We start from the raw sequence: 24732 nt of genomic DNA on the forward strand, positions 1-24732 counted from the left end.
TTCTTTATTGTTATTTTCTCTTGAAAATAATTATATTTTTGGCCGATTTTGATGAAAATTCACACAGAGTCAGACGAAACCTTCAGGAGTAGCATTAGATAACTATTTTATTTGTTAGGGTTTTACCCGGATGAAGACGGGACGGATCTCTAGTATTATTGTTTTGTTTTTGACCTTTAGTCAAGATGATGAGTAATTTACTGACATTTAGTCCTATACTAATTACATATTATCATGCTGTCTGCTGATTACAATGATTACGCCCACAATAAAATATATCTACAACAATAGGAGTACTTAGATAACATTATCTTGATTATAAATCCTTAAAGTAAGCTATGTCTTTACATAAGTCTTCTAAACAGTCCGTCTGTATGGCTATTGCATTAATATTTTGCGCTGTAATAAACTATGGAATAAACTTCCCTAACAGGTTCGACATTGAGGCCTTCAAGAAAAATGTCTATTACTTTCTCAAAAAGTCGTCAACATATCAGCGACCCATATTGGGTTGCCGTTGCTTGCTGTTGTTGTTTGCTTACCATCTGGCAATATGCCCCTTTGTCCCCTAGACTAAAAAAAATATAGATATTTTTTCAGAAAGTCTCTTTAACTATGCAATATGACTGAGACGATGATAAGTTGCAGTTTATCTGCAGTCCACCAATGTTTCCAAATGGCCATAAAAACAATGTGAAAGAACATAAAAAAGCAAACTGCCTTGTAACGATGATAATAAAATCATAATTGCTGTAATACGCGTTAGTCATAAAGTGAGAAAACACGAACGTACTATATTCCATCATCAATTATTCGTGTCTTAGTCTCGAGACGGTGTGACTGAAGCCTGTACGTCTCTTAGGCCGTTTTGCAGACAAGTAAACGATCAATAACATACCTGAAACAAAACATTTAGGTACAACCGTTCTACATTTCGGTAAGTGCTTATGCCTATACATTTTTACACAAGTAACGAATTAAGGTACCTACGGACGACCCAAAAAATTTCAATTTTCCGGTTCTCATTTCCGATTCAATGGCAGCAGAAGATTTGTAATGATAAAATTTTCCTTGATCCCATTGTTACTATAATTATTGTTCCTTTAAAGGTATCCATTTTAAATTTATAATCTTTCTTTGACCTAACAGAAATGAGATCGAAAGTAAAGTGAAATCCAAAGTTACTTATCTCGTAATGTAATTAAAACAAATGCCGGTATTGAAATGATAGCCGGTTATACACTATCAGCTAACAGTTCTACAAACTTTATCGAATTCGGCATACATTGCTGGTTTTTCATTGCGGTAAATAAAAGCTCTCATACGAGGGCTGCTATTTAAGAATCCGGAACTGGCCATTAAATAAATAATATGTAAAAGTAATTACTACATTTTAAAATTAAACTCTTTGGCTGTGGAATGCATCAATGCAGTTTATTTCATGTGGTGTGATTTTAAAAATTGCGTTTCTTTATCACAATGGATTTAACTCGCGAAAATGGTCTAACTCAACAGCAGTACATCGATCACTTAATTCAGTTCGACTTTTGGGGATCAAGCACCATCTAAGACCACTGTGTATCACTGGTTTTGTGAGTTAATCGTGGACTTGGTATGCTTATGGACGAAACTGAAGATGGTCGGCTAAATCAGTTGTTGTACTTACCACAGACGACGATGCAGTGCGTGAACTAACAAAGCAAGATCGTCATGTTACATATCGAGAGATAGAGGCGTCCTTGGACATTGTATGACGATGTGTATATATAAGATATTACACGAACATTTGGCTGCAAAAGGTTTGCTCGCGTTGGATACCGCACATCTTAACAATAGATCAAAAATAGGCTCGTGTCAATTGGTGCAAAAAATATAATAATAAAATACAATCGTGTTACATCGAAAGCTAGACCTCCGAAACTACTGGGCCTACAATTTTGAAAAAAATATAAAATATAAGTTTAAGTACGTAACCCTTCACGCGAGTTTAACTCGTATTTGACTGGTTTTATTTATTTTATTCCGGATATACAGCAGCCCCTAACACGCAATGTTCATTAATTTGCGTCAGCCTATAGTGTGTAGCCGGCATTGGATGTGTTCTGTTCCGGGACATAACTGTCCGATGACTGAAGTGGTTCGATTGCCTTTGTGCTAATTAATCCGAGAGTCAAAATATCAATTGAAATAGTGTCTATTTATAAAACAATTTTATGAATAGACCATTTTAAATATTCTACTCGTTATCATATCTTATCATATCTTAACAAAACATATTTTATATATCGCGGCAGCTGTACGTAGCGCGCCCTTATATAGTATGCAGCGCGCGTGCGCGTCGACTGTCAAACGAACGAACAAGGTTATGTATGACACCTCGGTAAAGATGTTACAAAACTCATGAATTTTTTGGCAGCGAACCTCTCATATCACTTATGTATTTAATTCCGTACACAAGTAACATATTCTATTATTTTTAATTTAATAATCAGGAAAAATGCCGCTTGTGACGGTAGAAGAAGGCATACTGAAGGGCGCAGTTTGTGAAGAAGGCGACACTACGTATATAGCCTTTAAGGGGATACCTTACGCCAAACCGCCGATAGGAAATTTAAGATTTAAGGTAAGTGTACCCTCACATCATTTCCACAGGAAACAGAGTTCATTTTTCACTCTATTAAGTATAAAAAATGTATCAATAGAAGTGTTGAGAGATGTTTGCATGATGTAAGGCGGGGCGTGATAAAATATAAAGGTCAATGTTCAGTTCCGTGTTACGACTACGTTCTTTTACGACTACAAAGGTGTTGCCATATTATCACAGTGCTTATCGTATTAGCAGCTGCTTATACATAACAAATATTATCTATATTATACAGATTTGTGGGGAATTGTCCAAGTTTTCGCACACCGGCTTGGCTGTACGACTACGTAATTTGATTTAATTTTAACAAATTCTAATGCTTACTACTGTCGCAAAAAGTCCAGTACATCAAGTCCTTCGATCTATTTTAAGACTGAAACTACACATAGATCAAGCCCTTTGCGAATATGGTTTTAATAATTTGAATGTTGCAGGCTCCAGAACCCCCCGAAGCATGGACGGGCGAGCGCGATGCAACGCAGCACGGCCCCGTCTGCCCGCAGTACAACGAGCGCCTCGACTGCATCGAGGAAGGAAGCGAGGACTGCCTCTATCTGAACATCTTCACCAAAACTCTCGATCCCCTCACACCCCGCCCCGTCATGGTCTGGATCCACGGCGGAGGCTTCTACACCGGCTCAGGAAACTCCGACTACTACGGCCCAGAATTCCTAATAAAGCACGACGTCATCCTTGTAACCTTCAACTATAGACTAGAAGTCCTTGGATTCCTATGTCTGGACAACGAAGAAGTCCCTGGCAACGCCGGCTTAAAGGATCAAGTTGCTGCCTTGAGGTGGGTAAAGAAAAACATATCCCGATTTGGTGGAGATTCCGATAACATTACCCTGTTCGGCTGCAGCGCAGGCGCGGCCGCCGTGTCCTACCATTTAGTATCTAAAATGAGCCGAGGGTTGTTCAACAAGGCGATATGTCAAAGCGGAGTCTGCCTTAACGAATGGAGCTATAATCTCTACCCTCGGGAAAGAGCATTTCAGTTAGCTAGGCAACTTGGAAAAGAAACAAATGAGCCTTCTGAATTATTACAATTCTTCAGAGAGTTACCTACGTCGTCGTTAGTTAAAATCGAATTGCCCATCTTACAAGTTGAAAATTACGATCTCGCGGACAACATTTTGTTCGGACCCGTAATAGAAAAATCTCATTTGAATATTGAAAAGTTTTTAACAGAATCTCCAGTGGAACTGGTTATTAATGGGAGCATAGCAAACGTACCTATAATAGTAGGATACACGTCTGGGGAGGGAATCGAAATATCAAGAAAATTACCACAATTGCTATCGTTCCTAGCAAGAACAGGAGCCGTCGTTCCGAGAGAGTTGAAATTTAAGTTAACGCGGGAAGAGTTGAAAGATGTAGATAAAAAGATTCGCAACCGATATTTTTCTTATAAAGAAATTACAGAAAACTTACTTCAAGAGGTGACAGATCTGGAGTCTGACAACCTTTTCATTTACAATATCATACGTTATGCGAGGTACCATGATCTGTACTGCTCCAAGCCAGTTTTTCTTTACAAGTTTACAGCAGAAACTGAAAGGAATTATTACAAGAAATATTACAAAATGGAATCTGTCAGAGGCGTGTGTCACGCGGACGAGTTGCCTTATTTGTTCGATGTAAAATGTCTTGATATACAGATGTCAGATAAATCTAGGATAATTGTAAATAATCTAGGAAAATTATGGACCAATTTCGCAAAAACAGGGTAAGTCAACGATCGTCATATGTAAAAAATTACAATTTAACCACAAAAACACGATAACGAAGAGTTCAAAACTCATCTCCACAGTAACACTAACACGCAATAAGAAGTAGAGCTATGTAATCACCTTTTTTATTTACAGACCTTTACAGAAATTAGGAATACATTTCGTATGTTATACATGCTGTGAAGATGGCGATACTTAAAAATATAATAGAATAGAAATAAATATATTTCGCTGATAAAGGACACATCACTAAAATAAACATTACAAGACACACATTAACTGACAACATTATAACCACTACAATTTAAATATAAAGTGAGAGTACACATAAAAGATAGATTTTATTCAGTTATACGTATATACATATATTTATTTATTTTTTTAGCAATCCAACTCCAACCACCGATTTGGAACCGTGGAAACCATTCAAAGACGAAGAACGAAACGTCTACATTATTGGGCAGGACCTGAAATGTACGGAAGGTGAAGACGCTAAAAATATCCAGCTTTGGGAAGAAATATATGGAGAAATAGTATTGCAATGTCAATGTCCGGTGTGATATTATAATTGTTTATTAGATTGATATTGTGTAAATAGGTAATAAAATAAACAAATTTAATATGAGTTTAGTTTTATATAACAGCCAGGGACTGATCAAGAGTTCTGTCTGACCACTCTAGGCTAATTATAATGATATCAGGGGTTCCAAAACATTTTATGTTCGCAGAGCATTTATTTATTTAGTACCATCGCCCTGTATATAGGACACTGTTTAGGTACCTAATCCATTTGAAAATTAATATATAAAAAATTAATCCATATGAAGGAAGAAATTCACAGTGATTCCCTAAATTGCCGAGTAAAAAAATTCTCTTTCGTACAAAACAAACGAAGCTACTTCGCGTCATGTATTTGGGATTGTTTGTTGGTCTTGCTACATCCACAATCCCGAATGAGTTGATGAATGAGATTAACATGTACTAAGTATTTGTACTATAGGGTAGGTACGCATTTAACTTAAAAAATACATCGATAAATAAATAGTTATGTTTACAGTTGTCTCTAGTTTACGTCGCCGTGAGTGCCACAATACACTTCATTCTGGTAAATATGTATAAGTTTGTCTTCATATTTTGCTGGAAAGCTTTCAAACGCCGATTGGTAAATTGAAATTGATCCTGACTTATACTCGTCTCGTCTTACTAACTTTCGACTGGACTAACTTTCATAAGCCGCGTGTCTGGAAGCAATAAAACGCCAAGTAAAATCTTTTTTTTTTTTATTTACATGGGGTTCTCACCAATGAACGAGGTGTAGGAATGGTTCGGAGAGTTAATATTTAACGGCAAAACTGAATCACATTTCCACGCTGTTCTCACCAGCTAACAAGTCGTGATCAAGTTTTAAATCAAGAGAATAAGAGTACTAGGTACCTTACTGTTCCGGAACTCTATAAACTTACGTCTAGTTCGGAGGTAGTTCGAGTCAGGGACTAGGTCGGGGTACTCAATAATGCTATCTTTCATCTATGTAAGTAAATCTTAGATTGTAGGTACGAGTAAGTTCCAACTGTATCTAGTATCTTATTATTGGCTCAATAAAGAATTTATTTATGAATTGTCATATTAGTAGCTGATGCCTGCAACTTCGTTCGCGTGGCCAAACTATTTTTCGTGAGGAGTCAACATTATTAGGGAAATTTAATTGTACAAACAAAGCGTAACTATACCTATCTATACATACAGAAGATTCTCATCAGACTGAAAAACTACATTTCAGGTGTTCCAGATCGTATACATCAACAGAAAATGCTCATCAGACTGAACAACTTTTATTAGGGCGTCATTTCTATATTTCCTATAGTTTAACTGTACCATCATGGATCTGCATCAGGTATTCCAGATCTTCGATTTTTATACCTCTACAAAAAATGCTCATCAAACTGAACAATTTTTGTTAAGTCGTCATTTCTATATTTCCTATAGTTTAGCTGTACCATCATGGGTCTGCAACAGGTGTTCTAGATCTACGTATTTTATACATCAACAGAAAATATTCATCAGACTGAACAACTATTATTAGGGCGTCATTCTGTAACATCTATTTGTACCGTGCTTTGTGTAAATAAATTTATTTCATTTCATTTCATTTCATTTCATTTCATTTCATTTCCTATATTTCCTATAGTTCAGCTGTACCATCATGAGTCTGCATCAGGTATTCCAGATCTTCGATTTTTATACCTCAACAAAAAATGCTCATCAAACTGAACAATTTTTGTTAAGTCGTCATTTCTTTATTTCCTATAGTTTAGCTGGACTATCATTGTTCTCCATCCGGTGTTCCAGTTTTCAAAATTATTTACTCTATATGTTGCCCAGGCTTAATAGCTATATAACAAAAAAGTTTCATTCAAATCCGTCCAGTAGTTCCAAAAATTAGCGTGTACATATAGACAAACACACATAACTTTTTTTTAGATTCTTACTCTGTTGCTGTGACTCTATCGCCTAATTTTGTTTTTATGTAAATTTATACAATTAGTTTTATTATATGTATTAATAATATGATAATTCCAGATGCTATCAAGAGCAGGGACCTGTTGCGCTTCATGCGCTACATGTAAGCCCGGCCGTTCAGGTTCACCATCTGGAAGATCATCGCCATGGATTGGACGCTCCCGGTGCACGTCATCAACATCTGCGTCACTTACCTACCTCATTGTTGTTCAGTTCACACAGCTTTAAATTTTGTCATATCATACCCCGCGTTTTCTATGTACCTTCCTACCTATGCTGTAGACAAACGTGACCCCAGTTTTTTGTACCTACATCTGTCACTTTAGCATGAGCACAGATTATAATACTTCCAGTATGGAAACGCAGCGGTGGTTAAGGCGCAGTAATGGTTAAGATGCCCGCCTGTGGATCGAATGGTCCCAGGTTCGAATCCTACTCGTGCCACATGACTTTGTATACCAATCTGACTCATGTATAGTAGCTTTCATCGACCACCCCTTGCTTCAGGTGAAGGAAAACATCGTGAGGAATCCTGCACACTGGTTGATTCTTATTATCTTGTGTGTGAAATGGAGGCGATGGCAAACCACTCCATTAATGCCAAAAAAGTTGTTGTGTGTGTTTCATTCCACGTAATAACCACGACCCTCAACCATGAGGGAGAAGAATATGGGAACGCAGTCTGGTATTTGTTACCTTGTCTATTAGACGTAAGGCCAAAACACTGCGTCCAATGCTCTCTGGCAGACCTTAGTCCATTCTAATAATAAATGAACAAAATTGGACGAAACTAAAACACAAATATCGTTATACTTCCGTATATTATCATTAATCTTACAAATCTTATAACTATATGTAATTAAATGAAATTACATACTACAATAGCGCAACTTTTACAATAGACAAGTCAAATAAAAAACTTTTTCTAATGTCAAACACATTAATTTAATCAGAACGGCAGTGATTTAATAGTGACGTCACTAATTTAGAATAAAAAAGCATTCCGAATATTCTCTAATGAGAAATTACAAAATATTAATCACGTAATTAGCAAAATTTGTCCATTAGAGTGACATACGATAATTTATTATTATATTTTGGTTTAAAATAGCCTATTTTATTTTATTCGTAAAACCATAGATTACATAATACTTCCTCAGTAGCAAAACTATAATGGAGGACGGTCTTACCAACAAGGAATCATAAAGCAAACTATGCTATGATAATTAATCAAATTTCAACGTTTGTGATTCAAATCTAACTGAATTAGAAACTGCGCCACGATAGTCCCGCGGCAGTATGTAGCACTATCAATATCGGCCACGTCGTTGTTGTCAGTGACTGCGAGGCACGTCTTTTGTGGCGCAGTCTCTAGGTTCATTTTTGTTTATGTCGCTTTCTTTGAAAGCATTTTTGCTCCCAATAAAAGCATTTCAGTTCTCAAACTCAAAAATATTAATTTCAATAAATGTGTAGTTACAAAGTATAGATGGCACAAGTACAAGCGAGATATAGTTCTACAATTTGCCCTTCCATTTTGACGGCTGAATTTTGCATGCGTATTACGAATGGAAAATACAGCCCTCACTCAAATTACAAATTGTATCAATAAAAATTATCGAGATTTTTAATTCCTAATACAATTCGCAACCTAAAATAATGTAAGTAATAACTCTACTTCGTTATATAAAAAAGAAATTAACCATTTTGCGACTTATTTTCTTTTTATATAATTTCCTTAAAAACGGACAAATTTATTTTTGTCACTTTAAACTTGTTTGTTTTGTTTTCTTTCTTAATTCAAAATTGGTAAAACCGCCTTTACATAATTGATAACAAAAAAATAAATTGTCGTATACTCAAGACCTAATTTTAAATCAGGTATGCGCTATTGTAGAATTCGCGTAAAATACAAGATACCGCACGACGACCACGATTCGAAACGATTCGAACACGATTCGTAACTTTATAATAAAATTATGTATTGAACAAAGTGAAAGGGAAATTTGATGTGGTTATAATAAAGTTTCGATTCGTCTTTGAAGTTAGGAAAATTTGACAAAAAAAATGTTCTTAATAACTCTATGGGACCTTCAGTGAATGTCACCCAATTTACAACTAAAAAGCAATAGAAGTATTATAGACAAGTTGATTTTTTTCCTGTCTGATATGTCGCAGGCCCTGCAGCAGAGATGGGTTTACACTCTGTATTTTCCAATTTTTTTCGAAACAGTCTGGCGCAACATTTACTAGTTCAGTTTACGCCCGACTTTTGGGCAGATACTAGGACTTTTGGAAGATTTTTTTTATCATTCTCAATTAAATCGAACAATAAATTAAAATTTTGTTGCTGTCAATTGTGGTCCTTGTTAAATATCCATGTCATTCAATACTTGTCCTTTATTTTTTTAACAATGAGCACAGGCCTGACACTTATGGTTTTTTGAATATGACTATATGAAGCGGACAAGTCAGCGTACACAACGCGTGTCACGCGTAAGCCAAAAACCTTTAGGCGCGATTGGTCCAAAGTTCCAAAAAATGTCCAATTCGCGGTTGGTCCAATTCACGGTTGGTCCAATTCACAGTTGGTCCAAAATATACGATGTTTCCGAAATTGTATAATTTACATACATATACATACTAATCACGTCTTTATCCTTTACGGGGTATGATAAAATCATCATAATGTCAAATAGGTACGATTATAGTATGCTTTATTTTTTACTTCATTTGGTTGATTTTTTTGACGAAAGTACACAATAACAAACTAATATTTATAAGTAGAAGCTTGTAACACATGTATGATTGGTAATGTAATTATGAATAAATATATATTTAAAGAAACATGTGTAATTTTATTTAATTTTGGAAATAGTTTATATTGGACCAATCGCGAATTGGACCAACCGCGAATTGGACCAATCGTGAATTAGGCTGATTGGATCAATTGCGCCTAAAAGCATAAAACATACAGTTTCAATTGAAATCAGCCGGATTTCAAGTGAAACTGTAGATAGACCGAAGAGAAGATAAGGCGCGGAGGAATCGTTTCGAGTGTGTGTGTGGAGAGATGGAGAGATGGAGAGGCGCTAGTAGCGGCCGGAGCGCGAGTTGCGCGGCGCGTCGGCGGGCGCGCGGCGCCGCTCGCGCTCGCGCTCGCGCGACCGCGAGCGGCGCCGCTTGTCGCGCGACCGCGACCGCGACCGTCGTCCGCCCTTGCTGCGGCGCGAGTACAGGTATCTACGGATTACAAAATCATTACGTTGTCATTATAGACCTGTCTGACTCTGATCTGACTTTAGATAAACTACTACTAATACAATATATAATACTACTGATGGTCCCAACGTATATTTCATACATCATCACAGTATGGAATAAATCTGTATAAACTCTACTCTCTACTGGATCTGACAGTAAACTAACTGCTAAACTCTACCTGAAGTGATTGTTCAGTTAGTTAAAAAATGTGTAAAATACACATTTTTTATGCTATCTGTTGAATGTTACATGTAGGCTATCAGATACTTTATCAGCAAGCGGCAAGCACATGATGTGGCCCAGAAAATATTACAGCTTCATGCGATTTCTTCAAGTATGTTTCCAATAAGAACACATTTCTTTTTCGATGTCTATATCTGTTGAAATGGGTTTCTTTTTCTCAGCATTGGTAGTTCCGAAATGCTAGTAGTTTGCAGGTTTTTGATGAATACTACGAGAAAAAGTGCCTGATAAAGTTGTTTCTGAAAATACAGTATGACTTTGACATCTATGGTTGAAATGCAGCAACCTACCTCCGCAGCTCCCTGGATATAGGCTTGAGATGCATGAAGTTGCAGAAGCCGCTGCGGGTGCACTCGCCCATCTCGTACTGACGACAGCACGCCTCCCGGAAGTCGGTGACGGGCGACAGCTCCGCGTACACGGGCCGTCCGCCGAACCAGCGGTTGTTCAGGTCGTTCACCGCCTTCTCTGCGTCTTCCTCGCGACGGAACTGATATAAACAAATATATTTGTTCTATAGTCAATTATTTATATTATCAGATCAAAATAATATGCTTCAGTACTAGTGAAGGAGCGAAAAAAAACAGTGTCAGCAGCTTCTCCTCCAGGCAGATTGTAAAAGTCAATCAAGGGGGAAAGCTATAAACTGCAAATTCTTCTCATAAGTGATGAGCTAGAAAGTTTAAATTGAACTTGTAAGTTACAGTAAAAAAAAATTTCAATAATGATTTTGTGTATATTGTAATCTGTAATCATGCATGACTGATGATTACCAAATGTAAGTGTAACCCAAAATCATTAATCTTAGTGTAATTATAATAATTATTTACATAATTGTAATGAGCTCTTAGTGTAATTATTATATTTACCTTAATGTACACGTTGCCCACTAAATGATCCCCGAGATTATCACAAACATTCATTTCTTCTATCTCTCCATATTTATCTTCACTCTCAACGAAAACATCCTCAAAGAAGTTGTCATAATGCTCTTGCATCTCCTCATCGGACACATTGGCTACAACCACTGAAAAAAATATATATTTATTATTAGCTGTGCCCCAAAGTTTCATTCTGATAAAAGAGTGCTATGTTATATATTACCTGTGTACAAAATTTCATAGAAATCTGTGAATACAGAGCAATGATTAACTAACAAACATCCCTTTCAGCCGCCATAGCAATAGAGATTCACAACCAATTGAGAACAAGGTGTTATTATTTCTCACATTCAAACATTCACATTTATAATATTAGCAGGAGTAGCACAACTTACAGAACCTGGCTTCACTGTTCCTTCTTTTCTTTATTTTTGTTTGTTTGTAATATTTTGTACAAATAACACATGTTAAAAGTACATACATAATGAGGTAAAAATACAATAGCAGACTGAATATTTCTATTATTTTTTTCCAGATTAAAAGCCAAGCAGACACATTCACGGTTTAGAGATACAAGCAATAAAATTGGTACTTACAGTGGCTGCCATCAGCAGACTTTGCAGAATTTTGTGGATTCACATAAAGATTTTGTAGTAACACAGTCTGTGAAAATGTGGGCTTATTGTGAATACGAGAGCATCGGTCCCCGTGACGACATGCTCCAATTTTAAAATAGAAGGAACAGTTTACTCTGGAAATATGAAAAGTATATATATGTTAGATGGTATATGTGTAGAAGCTAGTGTATCCTAAACATTGTTAATAGGTACCCAGACACTTTTTTCCAAAATAAACATATCAAGCTACACACAATTTATCTATGACGATCTTATGACGACCTTAATTATATAAAATTCAAGTAATATGATTAAGTAATTTTATTACCATGATTTAAGTCTGTAAATGTCAACTCCAAACATACTTGGTAACAGAACGGATTATTCTTAGGATTCAATACATGCACCAATTAGTTTAAGATTAAAATATTCTTAGAGTAGGGAGTAGGGATTTTACTTACTTGTCTTTTTCTGTGCCGAATATAGCCGCCAAGTACTCGGCCATTCTTGAATTTTACGGCAAATTTAATAGTAGTCGTAACCTTATAACCTGTAATGATTTGTATCTAACCTCAACCGTCAAAAATAATAAAAAAACGAAAGATTACAGTATTCACATTGAAGCTAATATATTTGGGTGCTAATTATTAACACTTTTTATCACGAAAAATATACTAGAAGAGAAAAATTTGAGAGAATTAATTTCTTCGCAACGCAACTTTAGAGCTGTCACAGTCAGCGTAGGTAGCGTCATGTCAATAGGGATGGGCAAAAAAAATCGATATGTCTCATATCTATCGATATAAATCAATGATATATTTTCCAGTGATATATCGATATTCGATATTTATTTTCAGATTAAAAAATTATGTCAAAATCTGATTTCTAAAAAAAAAGGAAAAGAGTAAACATCGTTATATTTTTCCAATCCGATTTCTAAAAAAAAGGAAAAGAGTAATAAAATGTTGATATATCAAAGTATCGACATTTTGGGGTCAATATTTATACATTCGTAAAATCTCGATTTGATATGTATTGATATATTTTTCACATTTATTTATAAGTATTGAATAAAATATTTATTACATAAGAACAGAACTTAATATAATGATATGGACTAAAAGAATAAAAGTATTTACAACATAAAGTACTATAAGTTAAAATTAATACTACATAATAAATACTAAATTATTAATTACTAATAGGGCATATTACGCAAAGCTCAGCGCAGATGGCACTACTGATACAACTAAGGTACACAAACATTGCCAATGAAGCCAAAAACGTTATTCGCCTAAAAACGTTATTCTACATGTTAATCTTGTAGGGAGGCGGATAACTTTCGATCTTAGATTGATTAACCGTAAATTATTTTTTGTGCCTTACAAATTAAATCGGATCAAATAATTTCTTCAGAAATAATACCTTAACAGGCACTTTTTCAATTTCTCGTAAACCACAAACTAGGTACCTACTGGCATTTCGTAACGATCACTGCTGAGAAGATATGATGAGATATGAATCTCATTGAACTCTAACACTCACTCAAATCGACTTTTTTATTGACATCCTTGAAAATTGACATTAGATTTTTTCAGTTTTGGTAAAACCATAAAATTATTTATTATTATATAGCTAATAATAAATAATTTTATGGTTTTGTCTGTCTATTTTCTTAATTTTTCAAAAAATACATTTAGAAAATAATTGTAATTATTATACCAGATCTGATACTTTGTTGTGGTAATAAAAATAATTGTAAAAGTAGAATTGCCTAATTGTACTGCTCAAAGATCGTTTATTATAATATGTTTCTTGTCCATGTCCTTACATCATATAAAACAAAAGTCCTCTACTGCATCTGTCTGTTCGCGATAAACTCAAAAACTACTGCACGGATTTTTATGCGGTTTTCACCAATAGGTAGTGTGATGAAGGTGTTCCGTGCGAAGTCGGAACTGGTCGGTAGTTAAAATAAATAAATAATAAAATTGACTTATATTATAGATGTAAGAAAAAAAACAATTTTTTCAGAACCCAATTTGTTGTGTATCAAATCATTCGGATTTAAATCAATGCAAAAATCGGTATATTTTTAGGAAAGAAATGTTGCCAGATGCCAATGTTGCCAGATTCCAGTGAAATAATTTTTAAATCAGTTCGGTAGTTTCGGAGATTACCCGCCTCAAATATACAAACTCACTAACGCTTACCTCTTTATAATAATAGTATAGACTGTACTATATTAGGTAGGTAATTCTAGTAAATGTATTGTTACATTCAATGCCACAGATATAAGAACATTACATAGAAATGAGAAAACATTACACAGATATAAGAACATTACATAGAAATGTTCTTATGTCTGTGCTTTGAAGTACACTTCACTAGAATTACTTACGTGTCCCACCTACATGATGTAGTCGTTTTTAAAACCATGGGCGCCGCACGGATATTTACATTTAATTTTGTGGGGCATCGTGATCTTTGCTCGTAAGTGGATAGCTATTAATAAAATTCTCTATAATAGGAAACCGAAGTTTGCAACTGGCAGCCCTATGGGTAACAAAAGAAAAAAACAACTGCCAACCAGCTTTTGGTTGATTGACACTTTGACTTGCATTGACTTTGGTTTTTCGTTTGGTGTCGGTGGTCGGTCCAAATGTATGTGTGTTTCTGTGTATGATGGATTTAATTTGGTTTGTGCGTGGCGATCGTGTGGCGATGGTGTGGTGTGTGTCTTGTAAATAAATTCTTACAAAAAACTGTTCAAAAGAACTTAAAATCGCTTTCTAATTATTCACCGTTAAGGTAATGGTATAAAGTGTTGTGATTTTCATGGCAGATATTGAATAAACTGTAATCGTACTTTGTGCCTTCAACACAAAATTGTAACAATGTCTTACAATTACACGCTTGACGAATTCTGTGGATCAAAATTCTGGGTAAGTACCATCGAAAGTATATTATATCTTGGCGGTAAGTATCTTGTTGCTTTTAATGGAATTAGGTACCTACCAAATGAACCAAATTATTCGCCGATTCATGAAATTGGAACAACCTACAAAATGTCTTAATATAAAGTTTTAAAAGTAGGTAGATTCTATCGAAGTTTGAAGTTGTAATATATGTCATGAGGATTATTTTCTTACGTCTAGTTAGTAGGTAACAAATAGTTTCAAAGTTACCTGTGATGTGGCCTTGACCCTAGACATTTTCTAGACATAATTTGTGTGCAACATTTACAACATTATAATGATCTTGTATTTTTATTATAAAACAGGTTTTATGTTGTTAACTGCTTATTTTACATAAGGTTTTTTTGTCCCACGATGGGTGTTGTTATGTTATTGTTACCACAAAAAATCCTCATCCTTAATATAATTTGTAGTTTTTTCTTAAGATCTTGATTTTTAAATCTACTTTATTGACTCTGGAATAGTCATAAACAACCAGTTAAATATAGGAGTAGAGTAATGAATTAAATCATTTTTGATGTGAAAGAAGGACAAACAACACTTTCACATTTTTAATAATAGTATGCAAGTAGGGTATTGAATGATCATATTATCACTGTCTAAAGTTGTTGAAAACTGGCACTTCCACATAAAATAAATTATTAACTATAGAGATACTAATTTTGTGACACTTACCAAATAAATCTTTTATCTTTCTTTCTTTCAATTTAAGATGATAGAAGAATTAATGTCATGATATTTTTAACTCAAAATATAAGTCCATGATTTGTTCAGTCAACTCTTCACAATGTCATACGATTTGAACTTGGAATTAAAAAATAATGTTATAGGTCTTCATAAAGGTGCCCCAAGAGCTCCAATGGATAAATGTGTTTAGTACCTAACTAATTTAAAAAATCCAGTCTTCACCTCAGGTTTTTAACTATCACAGCTCAGTCATATTTCATATAAATCCTTTTTTTTTTTGTTTCAGGATAGTTCACTCTCGTGGTATACAAACAACCCAGAGCTAACACCATGTTTCGAGAAAACAGTTCTTGTGTGGATTCCCTGCTTTTACCTGTGGGTGGCGGCCTTACTAGATATCTATTACATATTACATAGTAAAGAGAGAAATATACCATGGAATATATTAAACATCAGCAAATTGGTCATCACATGCTTTTTAATAGTTATAAAATTTGTGGATCTTGGTGTGGTTGTACACATTTCGTCCCAGGAGGAACCTGCATTTCCAGTGTACAGTGCAGACTACTACAGTCCCATTATAAAGATTTTGACATTTGTAAGTGATTTCTTATTTTAATTATTAGTAGGTGTTAGCATTTACATATTTTTCTTAATTCATTCTTGACAACACAGATAGAATCTTATAATTTAACAACCAATATTAATTTGAATATAATAATTATCATGCATGCACTAATTTTGTTACCTGCATGCATGATTAATTATTAATCATGTATTTAATACAAAAAGGTACATCCCTTTATATACCAGTGTTATCCTAAAAATAGGTTTATCAGAATCTACCTGTCTTATGATATTAGAATATCTATAGAGAGGTCCCTTTTTTTCATTAATTTACAAATTAATAAAAGTAATTTTTCGTTCATTCAAGTAACCATAAAATCACCATGATTATAGCCGAGAAGAAATATCACTGTAATTAAACATTGTTCGCCTACCCTTATCCCAATTTTAGTGTGGTGAGTAGATACAGCATGTAAAAAACTATCTATACAAATCTATCCATCTTTTCCTCATATACCATAGGTATGTAACAATCTGTTACTGTACGAAATTGCGTTATTATTGCGAAATAGTTTGACTCATCGCTCAATGGGATTATTATCGTCGTGATGCTTAGTTCGAAAATGTTTAACCGTGACCACGACATTTTTTCTATAGAGGTCTCAAGTTCACTTATGTTTCGTTCATTTATGGCCGGTTCCAAGCATGGATTGTTTCCGAGAGCTGTAAACGACCTTGCTGCGTTTCCTAGTATCATAATAATATTCAATTTTGATCGGTAACGTCCGAGAGTCGTCGTCGTGAAAATATGTATTACCTCATACTAGATTCCAAGTAAAAAACTTGACCTTATCTTACGGCACTTTTAAGCTGACGGATTTGTTGGCTAAAATTAATTTTGACATTTAATTATTCCTACTGCTAACAAAAAAGTTGCTGAGCATCAATTTGATTCGACCACAAAGAGCTCTAGCAGTCCATGCATTATTACTTAAATTAATAAAACCTTACAGCATTTTACTTTACAAACATTAATAACTAGTAGATTTCCTATAGTAGGTATATCGGTTTATTAATTAATCCAACAACCCACATTCAAGCCGTCATCAATATACCGCGCCGGCCGGCGCCACGCCCGTATTCAATTCAGTACTAACATCAATTCATTCTACTTACACAGCAATGTATGTAGACTCTGTGGGAACCATATAATCTGACCTATCTCAAGAGCTGGACATTAGACAGCACGTAAAATTAAAAAGAATTGTTAAATTGACATCGTCCAAATTGCAGGTTTATGCAATGTGTAATAGAGTAGCGGTATTTCCGCTCGAGCGAACTGCTTTCGTTTTTATTTTTTTAGTCCATATTTATTAAGACCTTACAATACTTGGAATAGGAGTGATACCTATTTCCTACATCGAATTCAGTACAACTGCAAAGATGTTTTCGTGCTCTCTATAGCACGTACTTGAGAGGCATTATCAAAAATTTACCATTGAAAGCCCACCTTATGTTATTAAACTTTTTATTTCCTAAGATTTACAATTGTAGATATGTAATATGTAACGTAAATAGTGATGTAAAAAGGGACATATATCTCGATCTGTAAATGTGGAATCTATAGGAGTATGCTTATATATAATATTGAAGTGGAAGTTCTTACTGAATATCTTTTATCGCGAGTCTTAACGCTTGAACGCTGAATACCTTAAGTCCTCAACGCTCAAGAGCTTCAAAGAAGAACTCGTCCTATAGTGCTTTTTTTACAACAATATTAAAAATTATAAGAAAACATAATAATGTGATATTGTAAAACATCATGTTGTTACAGGCTTTATCAGCAACTTTGCTGTATTACAATAGGAAGTATGGAATGCGGGCATCAGGAGTCCTATTTTTCTTCTGGTTGCTCCTGGTTATGGCTGGGATGCCCCAGTTTCGGTCTGAAATCACACGCCACTTCTTGCGAGAGGATGATGAGAATGTCAGATATAACTTTGTCAGTTACATGGTCTATTACCCTTTGATATTGCTGATGTTTATACTGAATTGTTTCGCCGACTTGCCTCCGAAGGACTCTCCTTATAAATACGAAAAGGTAAGATTTTCACTTTTTATATAAATTCTTCTCTGGCCTGTTAATGTTCAATGGCCTGATAATGAATGATGTCAAAGCCCTTGCGAAATGAAGAAGTAGGAAAGCGGACCCTGGGCTCCTACGCTGTATGGTTGAGGAAGAAACTGGGGTAGTGCTCAGATGAGAGAGAAAGAGATGCGAAATGAAGAAGTAGGAAAGCTGACCCTGGGCTCCGACGCGTTATGGCTGAGGAAGAAACTGGGGTAGTGCTCAGATGAGAGAGAAAGAGATGCGAAATGAAGAAGTAGGAAAGCTGACCCTGGGCTCCGACGCTGTATGGCTGAGGAAGAAACTGGGGTAGTGCTCAGATGAGAGAGAAAGAGATGCCCTATGGTGTGACAAATATAGTTACAACTATTAACTTTTTGTTTGTGACGTTGTATGTGGCTTGTTATATTGTTATATTAACATCAATTACTTGGCTCCCAAAAGCGGGTTCAGTGGTAGTTCCCACCGGTAAACCAGTGTCACACCAATTTTGAAGTTTTTGTACACTTTAAGTATTATTTACTATCATAACTGCATTGAAATTATGGTGCGGAACGTCAGATGTAAACTATGTTTCGCCATTCGTCCATAATATATCTATAGTATAACTTAGACCTTGTGTTTCCACGGCCTAGACCCGTGGTCATTTGGGCATGAAATGTGGCCTGAATGTCATGATTCATTCTGTACACATCTACACAAAATGCAAAGGGCTGTCCAATCTCAACGGTCATTAGTTTAATTGATCGTGACGCCTGCGTTATTATGTAATTTGTGACTTAAGCGCAACATAGTACTTACACAATACTTAGAGGTTATGGATGAGGGCACACTTTTCATTGAATCTGTTATTTTGGAGCACCAGTTGTGGGATTCTTCGAAGACGACAAAAGGAATTGTAACTTTTTATTTTTATTGTGACCTAAAGCAAGCTAAGTAGAATGTATATTATCGAAGATAAGTATTATTTCCAATGCGATAGAAAGTTAGGCCACGGCTCAGTATAACGAAGTGGCCATGGAGCAAAATGTATTAAACTACCAAACTTGTTTGTGTCTTAGACTTCTTCTCTTATTCTTTTGTTTTGTGTAGAGATCTATCACTGGGTTTTAGTTAGTATGTATGTTAAATAGTAGTTAGACTCTTTAGAATTTTTGTTAAGAGTGACTTGCGACCTTAAAACATTTGCTGTCCTTAACTATGTGATGCATTGTCCCGGACACAGAACCAGTGTCCAGAAAGCGCGGCCGGGTTTCCCAGCCGTCTGACGTTCAGCTGGTTCGACCCACTGGCTCTGACCGGATTCCGCCGGACCCTCACGGAACATGACCTGTGGGCGCTCAACCCGCCGGACTCGACCGCCGAAGTCGTGCCGCGATTCGACAAGTTCTGGCAGAAGTCTCTTAGAAAGAGGGAGAAGTAAGTATAGTCTATCTTTATCTGAGCTTGTTCGACCAACTGGTTCGATCCGGCATCCGCTCAGCCCTCTCGGAACAAGACGGAATTGGCGTTCAATCCGCAGAATTCGACAAGTTTTGGGAGAAGTCTCTTAAGTAGAGGGAGAAAGTGGTCTGCCTTTTACCGGCACTATCAAAAAAAGCTCGCATACAAACTAACAACGTACTACGCAACTGGCTTAGTTCAGCGATAATGAGTAACCGGCGTTTAACTAAGCTGATTCGTTCCAGCTATAACCAGATTTCGCCGGTTCCTTTCGAGCAAAAGTATAGTAGTAATACAAAAGGTTAAATTTGCCTAATGGAAAGCTTGGACACGCACGTTGTTGAAAATCGGAATACTTGCCATGTGCAATCGACTATTAAATACGAGCGAAGTAGCAGGCGATGCTAGACTATTATTAGTTTAATGATGACTAATTTGACAATGAACAATAAAGAAGAAACTAACAATTATGTATTAATCATTCTAACAATATTTTTTTTATGGAAGCATTTTTTTAAAATGCAACATGGGAAGATGCAACGATAACTTTTTGCAGCGCTAACGGTGCAAAGGCGACGTACAGCAAAACATCGGCCAGCGTCAATTTTAAACCCGAGTCGGAAAGAAAGCCAGCCTCTATACTACCAGCGCTTTGCTTGGCCTTTGGGGGCCAGTTCCTCTTCGGAGCCCTGCTCAAGTTGATCAATGATGTTCTCATGTTCCTATCACCTCAACTTTTAAAGTGAGTATTATTTATACCACTAAACAGTCAGACCACCTGTTGAATGACCACAATTAAAGCTTTTGTTAAAAATGACATTTTGTTCAAAAAAGCTTTTCATTTAAATAACCGCTGATCCACGATTACTATAGCAAGAAACTCTGCTTTTTTCCATAAAATCCATTGACTAAAAGGCGGTCGCTCGTTTATGGACTCAGCGGCGTAGTGTGAACAATTGTAGCCCCGGGCGAGACTTGGATATCTAGAAAGCACCCGTATCGACGCGTGGTTGTTTAAAAATATCACGCTATTTGCTGGAGGGCTCATAATTTTTCAGTCAAGAATTTAATGAATTTGTTAAGTTATAGTTTTTTTATTACGAATATTTTTACTTCCATCTATATTTTTACAAACAGATAGACAATATAGCCACTTTCACAAGTTTCGTAAATTATAGATCTTTAAATTTACACAGACTAGATGATTTCTCCCATGCCTAATATCATGTCTAAACATACTCGTTTTGCGCCAAACTGTTTGGGCAAAAACCAGCAAATACTGGGCGTACCCATCTTTGTTTACTAATTAATTAAGTATTGTTTTATTTAAGGAATTTTATTTTACATATAGGTATTTGACTTGCTTTCCTTGCTTAATTCAGTACATGGATTTTGCGTGATTACGTAACAAATATCCACATATGCAATCTTTCGAATTTGAATATTAGGATTTATACATTTGTTAGATCAAACCAGATTTATATTAATAAATCTGGTTTGAACTAATTGTAGATATTTTTTTGCCATATCTGATGATTTAATAGGTCTACAGAAATGGTTAACTGGATTAAATAATGTATACGGTATATTAAAAAAAACCAAGGACGCGCGACCGAACGATGAACACTAGACACCCACTTAAAATATTATAATTTATATATTATTACAGTTGTTTAGCATGCTTTATCCGAAACTAGCGGCCCGTGCCAGCTTTGCTCGGGTAAAAAAAAAAAATTAATTATACACCTCACCCTTCCTCAAGTGAAAACGGCATGAAAATGTGCGCAGTAGTTTTCGAGTTTATCGCGAACAGACAGACGCGTGTTGCTTTATAATACGTAAGGACAAGGATATTATTATTAAGTACAGTTGTTTAGCATGATTTATCCGAAATAACAAAAGGCACTGTTACTAAGCGTATGATGTCTGTGTATTAAATTGCTTCGTGATTAGATTACATCTTTGTAGGGGAAATATTTTATGCGATATTCGTTGACAATAATGAATTTCTATGATTAAAACCTATGAAATTGTAAAACCGTATATAAATTATAAATCTTACTTTGTAAAATATAACACGGTGAACCGATACATTCGAAATGTGAGCGACAGAGACAGTTGTTTATGTGTTGAATTATTTACATATTATTTGCCATCTGTTGCAGACTTTGGATTTGATTTTGACTTTGGATTTATATGTATGCTATTTAATTACGCAAAATCTGCAGTGCAGACTTAGATAACAATTGTTACACGAAAGCAAATTATCCTATATGCTATTCCAGGTTTTATTATTCTGGCTTTTATACAAATTTTTTTGCAGACTCCTTATAGGTTTCGTAGAAGGTAAAGAAGAGTTATGGAAAGGATACCTTTACTCCGTAGGACTACTGGCCTGCGCTTCTATACAAACCATGTTATTGTCACACTACTTCACGAGGATGTACTTAGTCGGAATGAGGATACGGACCGCCCTCACTAGCGCCATCTACAGGAAGTCTTTACGCATGTCCAACTCTGCGAGAAAAGAATCCACCGTTGGTGAAATCGTCAACTTGATGTCTGTTGATGCTCATAGGTGAGTGGCTAGCATTCATTGTTTTAAAGGCGGTAATACACTAGCCCAGTAACTTACATACTTATATACGAGCTACAGGCTTGGCTGTATTACAGTCAATTGCACATCAAACCATCCAAAATTAAAGCAACCATCAAAAATTTGCCGTTGCATAGTGCTCTGCAGGGTAGCTTGAGATGCGGTTGACTGTACATATAAGTTGTTGTTTTAATTTATCATATAAAATTTGACATTACATTAGAATGGGCATGAATATCGCAACGTAAAAAATACCCAGGTCATAAATCTGAAAGTTTGAAACTAAATATTTTCATGATGTTGTGCAATCTTCACGTGTAATTTTTATCACTAAAAAGTCTGATCATTCGTGTTCTTAAAAAACTGTACTATCATGATGACAAACTAATTGGTTACTAGGTCCCTAAATACACAAGGTTCAATAAATTGAATTCATTTCATAATATTATAAAATTTCGGTAATCATGTCGCAATTAAATTACTTTCAGCTGTTGTAGATATAACCTACATTTTCCAATGGAATAATTTAAATCTATTGATTTCGAACAATTCCCATTCATAAAACAATTTTTTTATAAACGAAGTCTGTTAGAGGGTCATTGGTCTTTATAATAGTCGTTTACTAATTGGACGAGCTACTTAAGTATCAATTAACATGTTGATATATTTAGTCCTGAGTTAGTTCAAGTAATTCTACAGATAAAACCAAGGATCGTCACGAAAATTTTGTCTTTTAAAAAAGTAGGTAGTCTTGCTCGCCAAGGGGATTATAAAACAAAAAATCATATGTCATAAAACATATTTCAGTTCCCGCCTTAGAATAGGACCACTACGAATCATTCGTGATTCGATATCGTGCGAGGCGACTAGGGGATTTCGAATTACTGACGTTTAGTATTGCAGATGGTTCACAAATAATTTCTCATACATTGCGGTAATTTGTGAGTTGACGGGAACATCGTTCCGAAGTTTGTTTATTTATAGTTAACGAGCTTTTCTCATCAATTATAGTTTTCAATAGATATTGAACGGCTTCTAAGCAAGGTATCGCGATGAAAACTATAACAAATTTTAAGTTAGACCATCTGCTATACAAGTGTGAAAACCGCATCAAATTCCATCCAATAGTTTTTGCGTACATACTGATAAACACACAAAAATTAAAAAAGTTTTGGCTTCTATTAATCCCATAAAGACCCCTATAAAAATTGTTTTTCTGTAATATCTCCTATGTACAGATATAGCCCACTTAGTTTTTTTTTTCTTCAGATTTTTGGACTTGACTGCGTACTTGAACATGATTTGGTCAGCACCACTTCAGATCGCTCTAGCGTTATACTTCCTATGGGGCATCCTCGGCCCCTCAGTGCTGGCCGGTCTAGCCGTGATGATCATACTTATACCAGTGAACGGGCTTATAGCCAACAGGGTGAAGACACTGCAAATTAAACAGATGAAGTACAAAGACGAAAGGGTCAAGCTTATGAATGAAGTACTCAATGGAATTAAGGTATGAATGAATCTCTCTTTTATTTGATTGGATTCCTGGTCGCTTCCGCAGACATAAGCCACCGGAGCCACCGCTTTCCATTTTTTTTTTCATAGGAATACATCGTTCTAATTGGATTGTTTTACTAAGAGCATAGTGCGAGTTTAAAATTCGAACTAGATCGCGTTTACTTTTCGCTGCCGGATGCAGCCAAACACAGTGTGGCATTGTGACGTCATGTCCACAATGTAATTAAATGAAAGATTTTACTTCAGACTAGGTCTATATTGAGTCGGGTAAACAAAACTTAGAACTGTATTAGTACAATTTAATAAATAATACAGTTACAATACCACATTATGATCCGTTCGTAATAGAAACTCGTACATGTAGAATTTTGCCAAAATGATACTATGCTAACATAACATTAACATTGTCACATTTGAAATAGTTATCAATCGATTTCAAACAATATGAGTTTCGTGTCACGCCGGTATTTTGTGTTATTTTCTCTTGTCTCCGTTGAAAGTAAGTTTGTTTGTTTGTTACCTCTTCACGCTCTACCTACTCAACCAATCTTCTTGAAATTTTGAATACATGTAATTTGAAGTATGGAACATATGGTACTTTTCATCCCGGAAAATTAATGCGGGCGAAGCCGCGGGTAAAAGCTAGTTGTCAATATATGAGTACATGTTTGGATTCACTCACACGTCATATCCGCTCACGTCTGCGAAACTAACAAGGTTCGACTTTGACGGATACGTCAAGGAGGACATCTTCATCATAACCTAATTTCCAACTCAAAAAATTAAGATAAAGTATAAGTATGTTATGTCACTTTACAATATTTGACATTGACTGAACGAGACAAAACATTTTTATGTATAAGAGTGGTTGAAATGAAATATGTCATTAATCCTATAATTTCAAGTTCTCATC

At 35.5% G+C, this 24732-nt stretch overlaps 3 protein-coding genes across 11 annotated transcripts in view; 2 read left to right on the top strand and 1 right to left on the bottom strand.

The window, feature by feature from the left end:
• Positions 1-762: 762 nt before the first annotated feature.
• Positions 763-5002, top strand: LOC128676560 (juvenile hormone esterase). 3 transcript variants are annotated; one of them, XM_064436456.1, is made up of 4 exons: positions 763-937; positions 2493-2623; positions 3079-3440; positions 4763-5002. In XM_064436456.1, the coding sequence occupies exons 2-4, from the start codon at positions 2498-2500 to the stop codon at positions 4935-4937; spliced, it is 663 nt and encodes a 220-aa protein (XP_064292526.1). In that variant the 5' UTR covers positions 763-937; positions 2493-2497; the 3' UTR covers positions 4938-5002. The 3 variants fall into 3 exon arrangements, with proteins under 3 accessions (XP_064292526.1, XP_053612703.1, XP_053612704.1); XM_053756728.2 differs by having other exon boundaries at positions 770-937; positions 3079-4373; XM_053756729.2 differs by lacking the exon at positions 763-937 and adding an exon at positions 1571-1965 and having other exon boundaries at positions 3079-4373.
• Positions 5003-7701: 2699 nt separating this feature from the next.
• U2af38 (U2 small nuclear riboprotein auxiliary factor 38) lies at positions 7702-12651 on the bottom strand. 2 transcript variants are annotated; one of them, XM_053756799.2, is made up of 6 exons: positions 12364-12651; positions 11882-12036; positions 11274-11431; positions 10695-10894; positions 10092-10140; positions 7702-10038 (listed from the first exon to the last, which is right to left on the bottom strand). In XM_053756799.2, exons 1-6 carry the CDS (start codon positions 12405-12407, stop codon positions 9898-9900), a joined length of 747 nt encoding a protein of 248 aa, XP_053612774.1. In that variant the 5' UTR covers positions 12408-12651; the 3' UTR covers positions 7702-9897. The 2 variants fall into 2 exon arrangements, with proteins under 2 accessions (XP_053612774.1, XP_053612775.1); XM_053756800.2 differs by having other exon boundaries at positions 7702-10140.
• A 1870-nt stretch (positions 12652-14521) lies between these two features.
• Positions 14522-24732, top strand: part of MRP (Multidrug-Resistance like Protein 1) — a 33343-nt gene continuing 23132 nt past the window's right edge. For 5 of the 6 annotated variants that reach the window (XM_053756802.2, XM_053756801.2, XM_053756804.1 and 2 more), the window contains exons 1-7: positions 14523-14847; positions 15854-16165; positions 17969-18235; positions 19488-19681; positions 20262-20447; positions 22029-22283; positions 23571-23811. In XM_053756802.2, the coding sequence (XP_053612777.1) occupies positions 14800-14847; positions 15854-16165; positions 17969-18235; positions 19488-19681; positions 20262-20447; positions 22029-22283; positions 23571-23811 (1503 nt within the window). In that variant the 5' untranslated portion in view covers positions 14523-14799. Of the gene's footprint in view, positions 14848-15853; positions 16166-17968; positions 18236-19487; positions 19682-20261; positions 20448-22028; positions 22284-23570; positions 23812-24732 lie in introns of all 6 variants that reach the window. The other variant, XM_053756808.2, reaches the window with a different exon arrangement.

This window comes from Plodia interpunctella, chromosome 16, assembly GCF_027563975.2.
Source record: "Plodia interpunctella isolate USDA-ARS_2022_Savannah chromosome 16, ilPloInte3.2, whole genome shotgun sequence".
NCBI lineage: Eukaryota > Metazoa > Arthropoda > Insecta > Lepidoptera > Pyralidae > Plodia > Plodia interpunctella.

What these genes read in the sequence shown, in the direction of transcription:
- LOC128676560 (XM_053756728.2), top strand. Translation starts at nt 2,498, where the DNA reads ATGCCGCTTGTGACGGTAGAAGAAGGCATACTGAAGGGCGCAGTTTGT. An exon ending in TAGGAAATTTAAGATTTAAG is followed by an intron (nt 2,624 to 3,078) that starts GTAAGTGTACCC and finishes TGAATGTTGCAG; the next exon opens with GCTCCAGAACCCCCCGAAGC. An exon ending in ACCAATTTCGCAAAAACAGG is followed by an intron (nt 4,374 to 4,762) that starts GTAAGTCAACGA and finishes TTATTTTTTTAG; the next exon opens with CAATCCAACTCCAACCACCG.
- U2af38 (XM_053756799.2), bottom strand. Translation starts at nt 12,407, where the DNA reads ATGGCCGAGTACTTGGCGGCTATATTCGGCACAGAAAAAGACAA. An exon ending in GTCTGCTGATGGCAGCCACT is followed by an intron (nt 11,432 to 11,881) that starts GTAAGTACCAAT and finishes TATTTTTTTCAG; the next exon opens with TGGTTGTAGCCAATGTGTCC. An exon ending in ATATCCAGGGAGCTGCGGAG is followed by an intron (nt 10,141 to 10,694) that starts GTAGGTTGCTGC and finishes TGTAATCCGTAG; the next exon opens with ATACCTGTACTCGCGCCGCA.